This window comes from Streptopelia decaocto (genome assembly GCF_964273445.1).
Source record: "Streptopelia decaocto genome assembly, chromosome: 2".
Taxonomy (NCBI): Eukaryota; Metazoa; Chordata; class Aves; order Columbiformes; family Columbidae; genus Streptopelia; species Streptopelia decaocto.
Genome location: NC_138655.1, coordinates 63267364 through 63287034, shown reverse-complemented (window position 1 = coordinate 63287034; position 19671 = coordinate 63267364). Strand labels below are relative to the sequence as shown.

The 19671-nt window shown below is 39.0% G+C and overlaps 1 protein-coding gene across 7 annotated transcripts in view; it reads right to left on the bottom strand.

Moving 5' to 3' along the window:
- Positions 1 to 19671, bottom strand: part of CARMIL1 (capping protein regulator and myosin 1 linker 1) — a 197255-nt gene that overhangs the window by 60561 nt on the left and 117023 nt on the right. For all 7 annotated transcript variants that reach the window (XM_082045376.1, XM_082045379.1, XM_082045378.1 and 4 more), the window contains 7 exons: positions 19372 to 19476; positions 14681 to 14750; positions 10198 to 10279; positions 8748 to 8847; positions 8604 to 8658; positions 2821 to 2993; positions 533 to 601 (listed from right to left, as the gene is read on the bottom strand). In XM_082045376.1, coding sequence (XP_081901502.1) covers positions 533 to 601; positions 2821 to 2993; positions 8604 to 8658; positions 8748 to 8847; positions 10198 to 10279; positions 14681 to 14750; positions 19372 to 19476 — 654 coding nt within the window. The remainder of the gene's footprint in view (positions 1 to 532; positions 602 to 2820; positions 2994 to 8603; positions 8659 to 8747; positions 8848 to 10197; positions 10280 to 14680; positions 14751 to 19371; positions 19477 to 19671) is intronic.

Genomic DNA, 19671 nt, shown 5'->3' with positions numbered 1-19671 from the left:
TTAGCATCTATCACTGGTAATGGCTGCAACTGTGAGTAAGCTCAAGGAAGCAAAATGACCCAGACCACAGCAATTACGATGAACAACTTCAGTTCCCAAGATCATCACTATTAGTTTCAAGTTGCTGCGGGAGAGAAAAAATAGTCAGACCACAAAGTCATACTTCAGTAATTTTCTGTTATTGTATACAGCTTCATTCACTGACTAGAATAGAATTTCTGCATGCTATCCACACAAGAGAATGAAAAAAGGGAAAATATTCTCAAATTCAGAATTTTAATGCTAACAGCAGAACTCAATGGCCTTAATGCTGATAGCAGAGCATGGATGAAAGAGCCACAGACCTTTTCCCATCCTTTGAAAGATGTGAAGTCACACATTTTCCTTTAGATTAAGCACCTTGATGCTTAAAATTGAGAGCACTCGGCATTTTCAAATCATATTGACTGTGGTGAGAACTGCAGCTGCTCAGATCATCCAGGATCTAAGTCTTTGGTCTCTTTATCAGTCATTCAGTTGCCTGAGAACTTACTTTTCCAGTGCCACAGCTATGTCCTGGAAGCCCTGCGCAGTGATGTTATTCTTGTCCCATATCACAGTTCTGAAAGGTGGAGGGGAGAGAAAAGAAAAGAAAAAAGTTAAGCAAGAACCAACAAATAAGTCTATATTGAAACTTTGCATACTGAAATAACACAGTGCTGTGTATTCAAAATTGTCTAGTGACAAGCAACATTTTAAAAATCTGTCTTTATATGCTAAAACCTTGAAATGACAGAAGTTAGGGACAAAGACACTACAAAATTCAGTTTCCCTTTCTTTAAAGAGGACTCTGTACTGTATTTTCCACCATTAACATAAAAACATGCCTTTTCTAAGATACCGTTAACAGAAAGATTTGGAAATAAAATTCCAGCTTTTTCCAGGAATAGCATCAAAAATAATGTTCAAATGTCTGCTTTGCAAGCCCACACTGAAAACTGAGAAAATTGCAGTCAGTGTTCTCGGTTCTACATAGGCTATATGGCTACAGTTATAGAAAAAGGTGGTCAAAATTTGACGGCCACTGCGTATTCAATCTTGTACTAGCTCACCATACAGTTCCTGTGATTCTATGTGCAACATAACTAGCTCCCAGTTCAAGCCATTAGGTTAGGTGCCCAAATTGCAGCTCTTCTGAACACACAATAGTGATGCCTTCCCCCTCCTCCCTCAATTTAGACCACTCAAGCAGAATGCCTGGCAATTTGCAAACACATGTTCAAAGATCTCAATAGCAGTCAGAAGAGACAGTCAAGCGGATAAATCTTGCTTGTGCAAGAGCACTAGTTGTAGCTGTTCTTACAAAAAAAGGCACAAAAGCAAAGAAAGATTTCTGGTGTTAAAGGGAAAAAATAGACAGATAGCAGGGTTTCACAGGTATTGACAAACTTCTGCTGTTGCAGAATTATCCCTTTGTTTTTTTTAGATGGAAAGATGGAAGTAAGGAAGAGAGGAAGAAAGATTCTACACCCACTCTGCAAAGATCAGATTTTTGTCATTGGAAAATGTGTTTATATTTCTACTTGGACCTGATTTTATAGTATTTTAACCAGAGTCAATCACCATTGCATTATTCAGTTTGTAATCATGGCACAGACTGTGTTGACATTATGTCAACTGTGACATTGAGTGTACTGTGGAACATTTCGGTCTGCTACCCTGAAAGCCGTCAAGGCTTTATCTATTCATTCAATAAACCTAAACCACCTCTCCACTGTTTTCTTGACATGTTCAATATTCAGTTTGGGCATAGTAACACAAAGACCAGAATTGCTGCTTCTGAACAAAACAGCCAGGATTGCTTGGGGGAATTTCTTATCATCTGGGGAACAAATGCTTGGAGACCAAGCACCAAGTGGTCTCTTCACACAGACCATACACTGAGGTAGGTTCATCTGCACAGTCTGACAAGAGAAGGAGTGAGGATTAGCTTTCCTGATTATGGTGACATATTTAGAGATGCCCATCCAGATTCATGCTGATTGACGGTTTTACTGTTTGCTAATCACACACTGGATAGAAAAAAAGTGATACTCTCGAGCCATCAGTGCCAGACATGTGCTAAAACACAGCGAAGTTGTCAGGCAAATGAAGGTGCCGAGAAGAGATGCCAACGTCCATCAGCACTGTAGGCAGGGGAGAGGGGACAGAGGGATGGTCCATGCTGCTACCCATTCTGAATTCCATATGCTCTTAGTTCTCCTACTAACTGACACGCCAGAAGACAAAGAATAATTTACTTTAGTTTTGCACTCAAGTACCAGAACTTTCTCTGCTGGGAAGGCCTGCAGTAGAAAAGGGAAAGCAGAACAGCAGAGAGTGGCTAAGCACTGGAACAGGGATCCCAGAGACACTGTGATATTCCTGTACATAAAGATGTTCAAAACCTGTCTGGACAAGGCCCTTGGATAACTTTGAAGTTGGCATTGCTTTGAGAAGGATATTGGATTACATGACATCCAGGGTTCTATATGAGGTAATTTTTTTTCTATGATTCTAGGCAATTTAGAGCTCTCTTGTTCCAACAAGAGGTCTTTCTGTTTAAATCTAGAAAATGTAATTTTCTCCAGTTTCAGTTATAGAAATGTTTTTGCAGAGACAATTTGCTTCTCTCTCTCTTTTTTTTTTTTTTTAAGAAAAAAGGATGAGAATCTTTCCCAATGGAGCCACTATAAAGTGGCTGTACCTAGAAGGGTTCTGAAGAGAAGCTGCTTGAGAATAAGCCAACAACTTCAGTATTATTAAGCCATTCTATCTTTCACTGCAAATATGTTTCCTTACCTGAGCTTGGTGTTTATCTGTAGGGCTTTTGCCAGCATCTTTGCTCCCATATCTCCCATGGCATTTCCACTAATATCCACTTTCGTAAGAGAAGTATTGCTGCCCAAGGCATTAATAATGATGGTGACCTCAGTCTTCAGCTTGGAATCTGCGAGGGACAATGACTGCAGAGGCTGTGGAGCACAGAAAAGGCGCTGATAACAGCAGCTGATAATGCACGCAATTCCTCAAACATCAACCAACAGAAGTTACAAGTTCCCCAAAAACTCTTGGAGACAGCAGTAAGCATCAAAGAGTTATTTCTGTGTTTGCTGCAGATCCTACAACACACGACAAATTGGGAGTCAACAACTTAAAGCACGGATGTCAAACACACACATAGATTAAGTTGCAACACCCTGGAAAAAAAAAAAAAATTGACAGTGCCTCATAGTTTCTTGTGTCCTATTAAGAACAGAATAGAGTTGTAACCTGAAAAGAGGCAAGGTAGCAACAGCCAGCTTCACAAGACAGGCTCTCTAGTGTCCAGTGGGTTTTGCTTAACCAGCATGCTTCCCTGTCAGCGAGAAATAAAAATATCTGTAATAGCACTCCCCTCCTCTCCCTCAGACTGAGAGCTTTACCCAAGGGCAAGTTAGGATCTGAGACACTGTTAAAACAAAACCAGTTCCTTTAAACTGTTTCATTATTGTCACTTCAACTTCAGGAGTGATTTTGTGTACCTGCTCGTTCAACTAAAGGCGTGGATATTTGGGAAGAAAGAGACAGAAAACTGTAGCAAGTCCGAAATTAAAAACAGTAAAAAGAGTATCTATTAAAATGAGGAAGTCAATGGATATTATTCACAGTGGTGTTGGGACATCTGTGACTGTAACATCTTTATGTAACCTTTTTGTTTTATTTTGTTTTCATATACTATGTTAAGCTGAAACTACTTTATTGGGCTGCCACAAGTCACACTCTAAGCCTTAAGAAAAATTCTTTTAAAACTGCCTGCATTCCCTTCATCGTCGGTATCCCAACACTCAACGGCAGTAACTCAAGAACTACAGTCTATCCATCACCAAGCCTTGCAGAGGTATTACAGCTGCTGGAATTGTAATTTTTCTTTGCTGATGTACAAGAACTTTACAAAACATTTCCCTTGCTCAAGTGTAAGTTTATACAGAGGAGTTTATTGTCATTATAGACCCACTTAGACAAGTATTGGGGAATGAATTTTAGAAGCCTAAAATCTCCAAATTACCCGTATGGGAAAATCAGCATCTCGTAAGGACGAACCACAGCACCTCTACACTAGATGCCTAAAGGTTAGATTAATATAAATAAACCAACAGAACTGTGCAAGTCTTCCAAGGTCCACAATGCTTGCATGGCACCTGCTATATTTTGTGTCTCTAGCCTATAGACACCACTGGATTAGAGTAATAAGCAAAAAGCCTGCAACAATAAGAAATGCCCTTATAAATGAGAAAATGCATAAAATTTTGGAGGCACAGCAGGTTTATAATTAAAAAGTCTAACAGTAACACAAGCCACATGCTGGTTTTATTTTAAATGGAAGTTATTAAATTACTATGTTAATGCCCTTAATCTGTCTGTGCTTCCCCATTTTATTACATTATGTACCCTAAAGAATATTAGCGTTGCATTTAAATGACATTTAGAGCCCTTGGCACAAGTTTGAGAAGACCTCCTGTGACATATTCACAGAAAAGCAGCATCACACAGCACTCAGAAATCGCCAATAAGCTTGTGAAAGCAAAATTTCTTCTGTTTCTCATGTGTCACTTTAGAAAGGGTCGTTCAAGTGCTCCTTCCTGCATACCAATTTTTGTAAAGCTCAAATATCCTCCTAGGAAAGCATTTCTCACCTCTTGCATTCCAATACTCTGACAAAACAGTGTATCATTAAAAATGCTTCTGCACTGTGTTCTGTAAGGATTGACACCTATACACCATTAATACCACATACAAAATACGCATATAGCACAGTAAAGCACCTGCTACATTAGCAGTGTCTTTGAAGTGGATGAACCACGATGCACAGCTACACTTATCATTTATTCAATGAGCAAGAAGCAAAAACGTCTGGACCCATTTGGTGACCTGAATGCAAACTACAATCAGAATGTAAACCTCAAGGATTAAAAGTACAGGCTGCTAAATATTCATTAAATTATCTGACCAGTACATTAAAAAAAAACAACCAAAACCAAACTAAAAACCTCACCAAAACCAAATCACCCACAAAAAGGGGCAGTACTCCACATAGACTGCAAACATTTACTACTTTTAACAACTTAATAGTTTTAGCTGGATATTGAGAAAACGGAAGTCTAACTTCAGTGTCCCTGCTGCAGAAAACAGATAGTTTGGCAACATGGTGGAGATGACTTAATAGAATCTTATTAAGGATTCCTAATTCCTAAAGTCAAGAATAGAGTTAGAAATTGTATGACTGTATTCATTGATTTTGTCACACTCCTGCTAGAAAACAGTTAAGAATTAAATCAAGATAAATTTGTTCTCCTACAAACCAAAATGCTGTAAAACCCCTCAAAAGGCCAATTCCGCAAACACTGAACTAAGAACTAAAGATATTTAGTGCTGTAGTATTAATACTTCTCTGTAGCTATGCAGGACTGACTACTCCTCTGAGTAATGGTACACAGTACCTGCAGTGTAACAAGAAGAAATGGCACAGTAAGCACAGAGCTGCAGACTCTTCCTGCAGTACTATTAAGAATACAACCTTATAGCTGGCACAGTACAGCATCTACTCAGAGAGAAAAAAACCAACCAAACAAAAAAAAACTCACAAAAAAGCCAAAAACAAACAAAAAACACACCAAAACAAAAATCAAACCCAAATCTAAATATTATATTCTGTCTGTATTAAACATCGGGGAAATTTTGTTGTTTGGGTTCCTACCACTGCTTTTAAATTGTGTAGAATTACATTTGCATCTAGCCGTATTTTTACAATCATAAAACCAAGCTATTGGTTGTTGACATCATTTTACTCATAACTCGTATTAACACAGCAACAGATCTATTTAAAGTGTGTATAAATATATGAAGAAGCACTTGGAAGATGACTATTTTAGATTAAAGCATCTTGCTTCAACTTTCCACACAGGTAATTCACGGTCCCCAAACTGCACCAGCCTGCAAGCAATTCTGATCAAGCAGTGTGATCTGGGCAACATCATACCCTGGTCTCTCCAATTCCACCCTTACTTTTTAATGTCCCGTGGCAGCAAATGCACAGTAATGGCAGAATAAGGACCACCCCATTTAGGATTCAAAACCTAAATAATAATAAACCTAAATAATTTTCTAAGCATTATACTATCTCAAGATAGAGTGAGGAGCATCCAGCTATCTGCAACGCAGTGCTACAGAGCCTACGTCCTCAACTCTTTACCTGCTAAATGCTTCAGATTGATTTTAGCACCTGATGAAACAGAAGCAAACAAGATTCCTTCACTGAAGAGGATTAACAAGAGAAAAGAACATGGGGAGAGAAGAGACAGGTTAACACCAACAGGATCACATGCTGTATCCCAAAGGCTAATGCATGACATGAAGGAGAAACAGTATTCTAAGTACCTACATAAAATAACTTTTTAGTGGATTATTTCATTGTGATGCTGTTTGGAAACAAGATGAGACTACAGAGCGTGTGCTGTAGGCTGGCTCAGGAATGACACGGTGAGTAAGAATTATAGAAGCATATCTGACCCCTGGATTGTGGCAAAGGCAGAAAGTGGAACACTGGTTGACATTGCCTGTGGGCTGAAAAGAAAAGAAGCACAGGAAGTTGAAGCTGATGATGCAAGGGAGGTACAGCTGTGAGACGGATGCATCTAAAATTTTGCAGCTGCATTTCCTCTGTTCTGGAAGGTTCAAAAAACAGAAGCTGGGAAGGATAAACAGAAGGTTGTAACACTCAAGAGAGACAATAAAGTGAAATTTGGAAATGTAATCCTTGCAAACAGTATATGAACAGTGTAGTAAAATCAATAGGGAAAACAAAAACAAACAACAGCATGTTTGAGAAGATGGTTTGGATACTGAAAGGATGCAGAGTGTGTTGAAGGGGTGTTTTAGGATATGGCCTGAGTGGGAAGAAACATTCACCTGCAGAGCAAAGGGAAGAAGGAAACTGAGAAAACACATACTAAATTACACTTGCTTTGATTAATCTGGTTTGACCTAACAGTCTTCAGGATAGCTGTGAAAGACTAAGCATGAGATACAGGGCAAGGCAGAGACAAATGTCCACAGAGAAGAAGCAGGTGCTATCTGATGACATGATACTGCCCCTCAGTACAGCATCAACAGAAAAAGGAGAGAAGGGGAAGACGGCCATGTACCTTTCATTCCTTTCAGAGACGGAGCAGGAAACGCAAACCAAAAAGGCTAGTTTGGTACAAGAAGTAACACAGAGATCTACCAATACATCTCTTAGCATGATGCTCCATCTGACTTGCGCAAACAAGGATTTTCTGCTTTCTTTACAGGTTCTAACTCAATTAGAATCAGCTCCGGTGTCCGTATGCAGCACTTCACTGTGTCACTCTGATATCCCATGATTTAAAGACTCAGATGAGGAGGTAGTCAAAGAATCAAGAAAAAACCCAGTATCACCAATCTCAACTAAAAGGACACACAGAGAGGCCTAGTTAAACAAATCACTTCGAATATAACTAAGCAGTAACAAAATATGAACATAAAAATATGGGTATAATGGATTTTGTACAGAAGGAGACATCGGAAACCCTGGTAAAAACTGCTCCACTGAATTGCGGGGTGCAGACACAGATGGGAGGAGAAAATAAGAAAGCGTGGAAACCATGAAATGGGAGGTGAAACAATACACACAACAGGAATAGCAGGTGTTTAGACAACTGAAGTCTACAGTCAGCTATTTCTGGAGAAGGAGGAAAGCAGAGCTTGCTTGTTACTCGGATGGGGAATGAAAGAGAAAAAAAGGACTAAAAATAAAGATTGATAAGCATGAGAGTAACAGAGCACCTTAAGATTCCCTTATAGCCAAAACTAGGATGCCAAGTAAGGCAGGAACACAAACCCACCCACAAAAGTCTTTCAGAATCAGGAGGGAGGGTGGAAATGAAGAAAGTGGACAAGGATCCCAGCAAGGCACTCTGAAAGGGTTTTATGAAATTGTTCCCGTGATTAATGTACTAGGAGAAGTAGAGAACAGCAGAGTGAATGGTTTATTTGCATCTTTTGAAGGAGAAAGCAGTTCTGGGAGATCACTGCAGCAACTTTGCATTTTGTCAAGGAAAAAAATATGCTTATCCCCAGAACAGCTACCAGGAAATAGTTTATTCTATACATTAAAAAAAAAAAACCAAAAAACAAAACAAATAAAAATTCTGTTGTTTAAGCAGTATCATCACCCAGAGTACACAACCATTCTAATTTCCCTATCAGGACACAAAAGTTTTGAAAGTCTGTGCCTACAGGGCTTTATAATTTAGACATAAGCAACTAGGTTAACACATCCGACTATTTAGAATGAATATTTTTCAACAAGAACAGATCCCAAAACTACCCTAAGAAATGTTTACCTACATACTACACATAATTCAAATTACTATCTGAAAAAAATAAAACCCCAAATGTTGGATGTGTCTATGCAGGATCATGACCAAATTTTATGCAGCAAATTAACACAGTGAAGAACATTACCAGAAATAGGCTGTGAGGGTACAAATACACGTGAAGGTAGTAGGCAGAAAGATACTCACTGAATCCTCGTCTTGAATCATCTGAACTAAATTATCAAGTACTGGAGTGAGATTTCTGAGGGAAGAAAAGTAAGGAAGGTGATGAAATCAGCAGCTTCTCCTTGTTCATTCTCTTGTTATTTAAAAGAAAAAACAAAGCCTTACTTGGATTTCATGTTGTTAAAGTTTTTGCCTAATGCCAAGTGTCTTATTGATCGGTTTTTACTAAGCCATACTACAAGGGTTGAGAGGTCAGATTCTAGGCCTGTAAAGAATCAAATTAGATTAAGAATTAAACCACATTTTCACAGAAATCCCAAACAGGGTCCAATTATTAGTGCTATATTCACTCAAGTAACTATACCAGTATACTAATTTCCAAGAGCTCTAGAAAAAATTAAATTCTTCTATTTTTTTTTCTTTTTTTTTTTCCTTTTTGGCTCTTTTATTCTGTGAGAATAAATGTTTCCTCTAAAATGAGCCCTTTAAATTGCCACCCTAATCAGCCTTTTGAAGGCACCTCTCAGAAACACAGAAGAGAAGCATGGTCCCTTATCTGTAGTCCACCCACCCAAGGGTAGCTCTCGCATTGTCAGACAGAGTTTGATGTTCCTTGGAGAATTCTGAGACCATGCTAATTGCTAGTCGTAGCAGAGCTGTGTGCCAACAAGGTCTCAAAGCCTTCAACTGCAAAAAGGATAACATAGCAGGCCATTAATAAAATGACCCAAAAATGAGAAAAGTTTTATTCTACTCCTAAGTAATAAAAAGACTTTGCTGGAGGACTGCATTCCCAAACCAGTGGTGTATTTGAAGACTCCACTAGTTAGATTACAATGGGTTACAATCCAGATCCACAGGATAATTTTTAAGTCAAAAATCTTTTTCTTTCTAACAATTGATCTGTTTACATAATTGGGCTGAGTCAGTAGCTCCCAAAGCTCCCCACTTGCCAATCCATCCCAACTGTCTTGGGGATTCAACTATACTGGAAATCTCTTTCTGAAAAACTTCTGCATTTGGCTGTCAGAGGGTCAAACACAGCAGGTGAACTCTTCCATTCCATACATCTACAATTTGAGTTTGCAAGATGAGAGGTGAGCTGGTATTCCCAGCTGGGATACACAGAGCCTCCAAAGCAGGAATAGTCCAAGACTTCCGAAGACTCAGACAGGCCTTCTCTGACCTGAAGCTGGTTGACCATTTGCTCCAAATTTCCCTCTCTTGCTTTTTCAGTATCATGATGTCAGCTTCATTCTGTACCTGGTCTTTTCCTTTCTTCTTTCCCTACACTTGCATTTCTCATTTAGCTTCTCACTCTCTTGTACTTACAACCCGCTTTCCTCTAGATCTAATATGATGTGTGCTGGCTCAGTTCATTCTGCTGTTTCATGTTTATTTCAAACAACATAAACTTCTGAGGGTACAGTTAGTCTATAAACATTTCTTATATACTTTAGAGCAGTCAGAGTTCTTGGTCTGAAACACATCCATGACCCATATGGCAAATAATCATAAAGCAAGAGTGACCATCCTTGATTCCACTGCAAGCTGAAAGAGAAAGTTTCTCAGATTCTGGGTTGCACGACCCTCCATTCCTGTTCTGGGTACTTACCATTGTCTGAAATATCTAGGCTGGTGATATTGTGTATTTCTGCTATGCATCCTTCCAAGACTTGTGCACCTCCCGATCTTAACTAGAGACAAAACATCATCCATTTTTGCAAACTAGTTATGGTTTCAAGATCAAACAGAAAACATTGGCAGGAGATTTGTGAATACAGAAGGCACTACCAGTGGCAAAAACAACAGCAGCAGAAGTTACAGACATCAACATGACCACCTAGGCACACATTCCTACAATTCTCATCCTTCTCTCTCACTACTTCCATATAAATGAGAAAAGGGACTCACTTTCTCTTAAAACTACTGCTCAGCAGTTAAATCAAGGAAAGATTCAAGTGGTGCAGACACCACGAATCCTTCAGCACTTGTGCCAGGCAGTGACTGCAGGACTTTGGTGCAGGTTCCCTACATGTAAGGGCCAGGACATTGCAAACATCCAGTGAGAAAAAAACCCTAAACTTAGCACAGGAGATGAACATGCAACACATCGCCCTTGAATTCCACTATAACCAAAGCTTATAGCAAGCATCTTCTTTCAGCTCTTAGCACAATGCTAGGGTGCCCAGGCCAAAGATGAGTAGCAAATTTAAAAAAATAAAATAAATAAAATAAAATTATATATATATATATATATGTGTGTGTGTGTGTGTATAAATATAAAATCTACAAAATTATGTTTCCCTGTCACTGGAATGAAAATTTAAATAATCCAATTCTAAAACAGCCACACACACACACAAAAAAAAAAAAAAAAAAAAAAAAAAAAAAAAAAAAAAAAAAAGAGAAATTTGTACTTTACCTTCTTTTAAATTTAAAAACAAGCATAAAAGATAAAAACAGCAACAATAACAAAAATGCCTAGCTGGGAAGTATCAGTTATGGTACTATTAATCTGAAATATTAAATGAATACAAAAGAAACATCAGGATTTAATGAAAAACAATGAAATTGCCTAGGGGGAAACATCAAAAACCTAAGTTGTTAAAAATTACACACTTATTTACTAATGCTACTGAATTAAACAATGCAACTCTCTTGTTTTTTTTTTCCAAAGAAGCAAAGGCATTTTCTTATTTCTTGCAGCTCTGAAAACTTCATAAAGTACATTTCACTATATGAACTTCCCCCCAGGAAAAGACTTGAGCAAAAGAGGAGAAAAGTTATACAAAATTTCTGGTTTTGCATTTTCTGTTTCCACTTTCCTGGCTTCAAAAAAACAGAAAGCTTTTTCAAACATGAAATAGCCTTTTCATCTCCTGTGCATAAAAAATGAGTAATATTTTACTTAGCTTACTTGACTAAACATCCTGGATCAACCTGCTAATATTTCTATGAATAGTCTCTTTATCCGTGCTATAAGTAAGGAACCATAAATGCCTTCAGAAGTATTTTTCAATAAAGACTTGATTTGGCACTTTTTAGAAAGTTTCAGATACACGATTGATTAACAAGCAACTCAACAACTTGGTCTGAGCATTTAAAAACAGTGGTGGTCAAAGTCAATATGTAAATCGTAAGTCACATCTGGAAGTGTAACAGATAGAGAACGTAAGGCACCTTTCCTCGTCGGCATAAAACAAACCCTACCCATCCTCACCCTGTCCTCTCAAGAAGTGGTCAGATTAAAGTCTGTATTTGGGACAGAAGTGGTATGATTTCAGCTCATCTTCATTTTTTGTAAGAGCGTTTGTAGTATTTGCTGTAAGAATGCCAAAATCTCTCTCAGTGTGGGCCACCACAAGACAACCATTTTACACAGTGTCACATCTATTACTGAAGAATCTATGGAACTGGTAGATTATGTGCAGTCTTGGATTGGTTGTTGGTATGGTAAAAGTTCTATACACTAAAATTACACTCGCAATAGAATCCAAATGTTTATGCTATATCATACTTCAAGGGTTGAAGCGGATAATTTTTCAGAAGCAGCTTTCAATCTTGTACTGATATTTCCATATTCAAAATCTTAAATATACAAACATTTCATGTGCACAAATGCTGATATCTATTTCATCTGAAGGTGACGATAACTTGACTTTTAGGATCAAAATTTACTGCAACTGTATTAAAATAATATATATCTATAAAAGCAGAGGCTAATTGAAGAGGCATTTAACAATGTGAACTGTGATACTGAAAAAAAACAACCTCTGTACGATTTCCTAAATGACATTGTTCTGAGACTACAAATACAAGCTCTTATTCAGAAAATGAAGAACAACCCTTCAACAATAAAAAAATGCCAAGCGTGTTCAAAGCTATGAGGTACTAACATGGGAAAGACAAACAAAGCTGCTCACTGATTTAAGAATTAAGGTAAAGCATGGAGGGTACTTACACAGTGACCAAGCTAAGGGAAGCAGAAGGGAAAAGAGTGAAATACATCAGTGCTGAGCAGGTAGAAACAAAAATGTAATTTTCGTAGTAAAATAATTAAAACAAACAAACAAGCAAGCAAGCAATATAAATTGATTAAGCTTGTAGTTAATATACCAGAAAATTATGTGAGCAAACAAAAAGTGGTGGGAGAGGGAAGGAACAGAGAGGTTTATCCTTCCATAGTTGAGTACAGCTTGCCTGATGTAGGGAAGAGGAGGGAAAAGCTGAAGCTTTGGCTTCATGGCCTCCTAACAGCGTGTGCTTGCAGGAGCTGGGAGTGGCACAGGTCAGCAGCTTCCCACAGCCCCGTTTTGGGGTGATCAGATCACCCTGCCTGGCTCACAGAGGGGAGGGAGAGGGGGAGCAGGACCCCGCGGTGCTCGGCCCACCCAGGGTACTCCCAGCTCCTGGCGCATCAATGCCCAGACTGCTGGAAGCATAACTTCTTCTTTCCAAAGCACGTGAGGATGGGTGAAGCTCAGTGATGTGAAAAAAATGTTATGGAAAGGATCTAAGGAAGTGCTGTCTGTTTGGAGGGGCCAGCTATGGGAGTTTGGCACGATGCCTTCCTTTCTGTCATAAAAGTCGGCCATGACCACTTGTGCTTTGGCGTCCAATAAATCAAAACAACCTTCCAAGGGCTTCTCCATATCCCATCCTGAGGGGTATTTAATGAAAGGCTTGCATTTTCACTCCTGTCTACCCTCATTGATTTATATACTAATTTACACTCTCATTACTTATGTTTGTGTTTTATTGGTTTATTCTTTTAAGGTTATGACTACAGGACTTTATTTTTGCTACTTTAATTACTCCTCCCTCTTCCTTCCTCCCTCTGAAAGAAGAATTATCATCTTTCTGATCTCTCTACTCAGAAGTTAGAAGCATGTGTACTTGACTTGAAAGCTTTTCTATTTGGAATTTACATGCAATGCTCTTCAAAGTAATACCATTTTTTCTTTTTTAAGTATAAAGTATCAAAACAAACTTTAAATGCATACACAATGATTTGGGATTTTTTTCTTCATTAGTAAATCTGTTCACATTCCAAAAGCAATCCACCAGGAACCTAAGGCAAGGATTACTGCACCTACATGTGTTCATCAAATCGCATGTTTCCTACTTAAAGGGAAACTTTCGTATTTGAAAGGCACTTCTCGAACAGTTAATACTCAGGAACAGTTAATACTCAGGTGATGGACTTGGAGAGATCTGCTTAACAAGTGAGAGGCTTTCTTAGCAGCTTCAAAAGGAAAGGGTGGCTGCTCAGCTACAGGAGGCCTGAACCAAAGCTGGGTTCAAGTTGTTTTTGGCAAAAGGCCACACAGTTCTCTGTGTCACTTTGCCTCACTGATTTCCCAGGGTCTTGGCTGATCTTTTGTCCTAAGTTGTAGGCATGCAGGTATCATCCTGCAAGAGTAGGAACACTTCTGAGAAACAAAGCGCACAGCAAAGCACAGAGAAGCAAGAGAGAACAAGATAAAGCAAATTAAGCTGCCACATTGGTTTTATTTATTCTTGAGATATTGAAAGCCATTTGCACAGTACCTCTTAAGTTAATAGCATGCTTCAACCAACTTTTACCCAAGTTCCCTATTAGCTTGAATTGATTAATTGATTAGGAAAGCAGAATTTCTCCCAAGGTTAAAAAGAAAACCCACAGAGGAGGAAGCATGTGTGTGGATTTGAAGGAAGACAATCAAACCACAGACATGCCTTCAGGACATGCAGCTTCCTGTGACCCATTCACATTTGGGCACCTTGGAAAGTCCTGCTGCAGGGTCCTGTGCAATCACAGCACCAGAGAGCAGGAGCTGCCAAGCAGCAAACAGTGCTGGCTCGGGATTTGGAACAGCTACACTGCAAGGAAGACTTTGCCAACCAGGTGCTGCAGCTGCTTTGAACCTCTGTGCTCATTATTTAGGACGATGCTAACACACAGCAGCTGTTTTTTACCATAACTGCTTCTCTGAGTTCTACCTTTCCCACAACTTATGGCTACAGAAAAAAATATCTTGCCCAGTGGATTTCACGGGAACTCTCAATTCCACATCATTGCATCTTTTGAATCCATCCTGATAAATATTCCTTACCTCACAGCTACTGAGATCTAAAGACACCTCCTTCAGATTGTGATTGCAAGCCAGGCCTAATAAAAGTGCTCTGAAAAAGATCAAATTTAGAAGTATTTAAAAGAGAAAGAAAAAAAAAAAAAGCAGCTTTACATCATCACCATCTAAGCAATCACAGGTTAATACACCTACAATGCAAAGAACCATTTCAAAACAAAACCACACCAGCTGGGCAGTTACTTCTTAAAGGACAAAGGCAGCATAAACCTGCTGCACTTAAAACCCTCCAGCAGCTTTGAAAACTGCAGGGATGCAAGGCCAATAAAGAAACTGTAAAGCTAATGCTACATCAACATTTAATAACATTCATCAGAGATGCATTTTCTTCAACATTTGCTTTCAAAGAGCATCTAATGACTACAAAAGGAGCGTGCTGTTGTATCACCACACTGACTCTCCGATTTTCCAAAAATTCAGGAAAACAGGCGGGTTTTAATATATGCAAGACACAGCGCAGCCAGCCATTTCAGCCAGGCACAGTGCCTGTAATGCTCAAGTGCTGGATTGTGTTCAAGTATCACACAATTCTCTACTTCTGCAAGGCGATAAACATTTACAGATTTCAAAACGATATTCCCAGACAATGATATCCTTTGTCTTCTGGCCGAATGGCAGAGAAGTGTAACAACCACCGATTATGATTTTCATAAAGCCACCATTAAAGCCTTACAGAAGTTTGTTCCCGCACATGAAAGTTATTGTTAACGTCACATTTGTATTAATGCTATCAAATCAGAAAGCGCAGCAGTATGTGTCTCAGAGAAGGAGCAAACACAATCTGTATATCCCTTCTAGTATCTTCAGAAGAGATGCTGCTTTGAATTAGCAACTGAACAGAGAAACAGAAGGATTCCTCCCCAAACTTCATTTCAGTCAAAATCAAGCTAACAGAATCCAAACACTGCTGATGCATGGAGAGAAAAAAAAAAAACAATCCATTTTGCTGAGCTATTTGCCTACACACTTGCTATGCAAGTAGTGTGTAAAAGCCATATTTTAAATGCGTGCTCCCCAGAAAGGTTTTTCATTTAAACCTATTTATATCTGCCCTGCAGGCATAAATGTTAATCAGACCTTCAATCTTAACAAATATCTTGTGCTTATTTACTTCTCAAGCTATTCATATGCAGACTTTGAAAAATATGTGAAAGCTCTGCAACAGTTTTTACAGTGCAACCATAAAAAAATGTGTATTAAAAAAGAGACACAGTTTTGCTTCACATGTACTCTCTGCATAGGAAGAAAAAAAAGGTGTGTTTTTTTTCCTAACTTATTTCCTAAACTCATCCTGAAAAAAATCATATTCCTTCTCAATTTTTTGTCATGAAAAATCACCAGCAAGGTCAATGAAGGCAGACATATTGTAATTACTTAGCCACTACGTTCAAACCACACACATGGCAATACATGGAAGGTCTTGTCAACTGTAGTACGTGCAGAACGCAAGAATTGGCCTTGTAATTGGCATTTGCATGAGAAGCGTATCAGAAACTTGTCTTGTTATAGCACTGACAGATAAAACACAACTTTTGGCAGCGTTCTGTAAACGAGCGAAAACACCAACATGCACTTAAAAAAAGGAGAAGAGAGTATGAACTGCTTAATGCAGCTAAAAAAAAGGGGGGGAAAAAAGTAACCTGTGATGGAACACTGACTATATTACCTTTGTACAAGAATTAAAAGCAATCTTTCCCCACCCACTACATGGCATCCTCGCAGTTCAGTGTTATTAGCAAAAACCTCTTCCCTGAGAGGTTTTACATTAACAGGTCCACCACTGTACATGGAAGTTCATCTCCCTCCCTGACTGCACTGATTAACCAATATCTTTAAACTCCCGGAGTTAGCAGATGTGGTTAAACATATCACAACTGTTGATCTAAAGCAAGTTGAAAAGAAAAATAAAAAAAAAAAGATTAATCGGGGGAATTTTGGACTCAGATCGTCAGGTATCTGCATTTTATCTATATTTTTTTTTCTGCAGGCGAGTCTGAATCACACATCCAACTTGGCGACCTCTGGTTCATGGACACAAACCAGGAACTTCTCCTTTGTCACAGGACAGTTTCAAGGCCTGAGGTGTCAAAAGCTTTTTGACATGCAGTGATCAAAGATGCCAGAAAGGTACTATTATTGTACACTATGTCATTTTTAATTTTCCTTCTAGAAATCATCCCTCATGAGCCATTGCAATCTCGGCAATGACAAAAAAATTCCAGCTTCTTGTCTCTAACAAATCCTGTGATCTTGATTGTTCCATAGAAGTTTTGTAATTTCTTACAGTTAAGAAGACCAGAAGGCAAAGCAGCTGCCACAGGATACAGCACATCCTCAGGCCTTTTAATACCAGATTAACTTCCAGAGGATGCTTCTGAAGTGTATTAGAGAAGCCATCCAGGGTTTGAGAGGGCAATCAAGGTGTACTGCAGATCATAGTTCTCTGTATGTTTGTGAGATACACTCAGCTCAGAGAAAAAGCACATCAAGAAAACTACCAAAAACTATTAAGAGCTCTGTCCTGCCTCCTAGGCAGAGGTGAACGCTGCCATCAAAACAAAACAAAAGAAGCCCAGGCTGAAATGACAGTCAGCTGAGAGTGGCATGGAGACCATCCACGTCCAGCTGGACTTTGGACAGATGCTCCTTTCTGGAGCCATCTGTGCTGGAGAAAGAGGTTACTGTTCTCAGCTAATACTACAATACCCATCACTGCATCTTTACTTCTACCAACACCACTCATGCGAGTAACTCCCTCTAACCCAATTCAGTCAAATTGAGCCAGATTAGCTTAAACATGATCCACAGAGTAGGTTTTCACTAATACTTTGGCTGAAAGGGACTAGGAAGATCTCATTTGCTGCACTGTTGGCAGATCAAGGGGTCACAAGTATTGGGGATAAATTAATACAATAACATCTTCAATGAGTATAGACATTTGTAGAGAGCTAACTTACCAAAACTCCTCACACCGCAGGAGATACTTGACATGCCAATGAGAAGAGTTAAATATGAACCTTAGTGTTTGGGGTTTCTCACCTTTCCTAACCTGTGTAAATATATTGTCTCACAGCACTCTTTTTTTCCTGTAGCACTGATAAGATTGTCTTGTGTATGAGTCACATACATCCTCCATTCTTCTTGGTTCATTAACCACGGCTCCCTGCTGCCCTCTACCACAGAATCAATAGCCCTAACTTCATCAGAATCAAACAATCTGTTTCTCAATAATCACTTTCTGTTTGAAAACACATCAGTACCACAGCTTCACAATCTTAGCAAAGCCTGAGCAAGCAAGACAGCAGCTAAGATCACCACACAGACCTGAGTGAAAGATCAGAGCTAAAATGATGGGCTCCTGCAGTTGAATATTGATTTCAATGAAGTGCATCTTACTTCAGCATCATATTCACAGAATCACAGAATGTACTGGACTGTCAGAATGTATTGTACTGTCCCCTCCAAAGTCAAACTGCATTAAGAAAAAATAACCCAAAACACTGTTCACTACTCTTTCCTGTGTGACACTTGTCAGTTTTCCTCCTTTAGCTTTCTCCAGGTGGTATCAAAAGCTTTTCATCTGGTACTCACTAACTACTCTTTATATCCAACATCTCTGATTTTACAATTGACTCCCATTCATTAGCTACTCCCTTTGCTGAGCTATTGCCCGCTTCCATTCCCTCTTCTCCCTCAGAGGCAGGCTTCCAACCACACAAGTATATGGACATACACACTTATATCTGTATCCAGATTAGGACTTTGGAGGTGTGTTCTCCAAAATGGCTTGTGAACATGTGTAGGCATCTACTACAGATAAGGTTATGTATGTTTTAATACCTATTAGCTAGGAAGATGACACTCTGGAAATATCATCTTCTTTAATTTACCCCAATAAACACAAGGATTCTGCCAAAATCAGAGAATGACCTATATAGATCAGACCTATCTAGACCTATCTTGACTTTAAAACACATCTGGAAAGTTCAATGCAGTTCAGAACTGCACACATCACAAGAAGGATGACATGGTACCACACAATGTCCCTCAGCCTGCATTGGGCTGTAAAAGGAGTTTCTCTTCACTGCCAGGTAGGTGACAGGAGTCCCCAGTCCACACCACCAGAACCTGTTAGCCACAGGATGGGTGACATACAGCAAAGAGATGTATTACGCTTAGCATTCCTAGAAGCTGCTACCATCATCTCTCCCCCTAAAAGGAGGGCACAGCTCTGTACAAGAGGTGTCTCCTCCCAAGCATTGCAACAGGTTGTTTCGCAATGGCTCTTGCAATACCGCAGCCTCAAAGGAATGGCGCTCACATAAATACATAATCCCATTTTACCGTAAAGCAAGGAGTTTTGCTCCTAAGCCACAAAGTAAGAAATATATCACAAAAAAAAATGTTGATGGAAGCTAAATGGCTGTGACATTCCCACCGAACAAAACATGATTCATAGTCTCAACAGTGAGATGGAAACAAGATTTCTTGAATGTGAGATCATTGTGAAACTCACTCTTCCAATGTCAATAATGTATAAACGGAAAAAAAAAAATGCAAAATTCCTTCCCCTTCATTTTTAATATGAGGCATTCACATAGTAACAATGCAAACTAGGTTTTAGGCAACAGGAGAAAATGAAATAAAGCTCTTACTTTAGAGGCTCAGGAGGGAGTTTAGTTCCCGAAAGATTAATCTGCATCAAAGCAAGTGAGCTGCTGAAAAACTGTTTGAAGGAGGGAGGGACTTCTTTTCCTTTCCTGTAAGTAAACAAATTCATTAAGAAGTAGCATTTAGATACCTCTTATTCCAATAAACAGTGAATGCAAGCCATCAGAATTGTAATAATCTTTTACGTGTTTAATTTGCTCTACCTTAAACAGCTCTGTAATCAGTGGCTCTCAATTAGCTTAGAAACATAATGTCATCAAAACGTTGATTCAACAAACAATCCT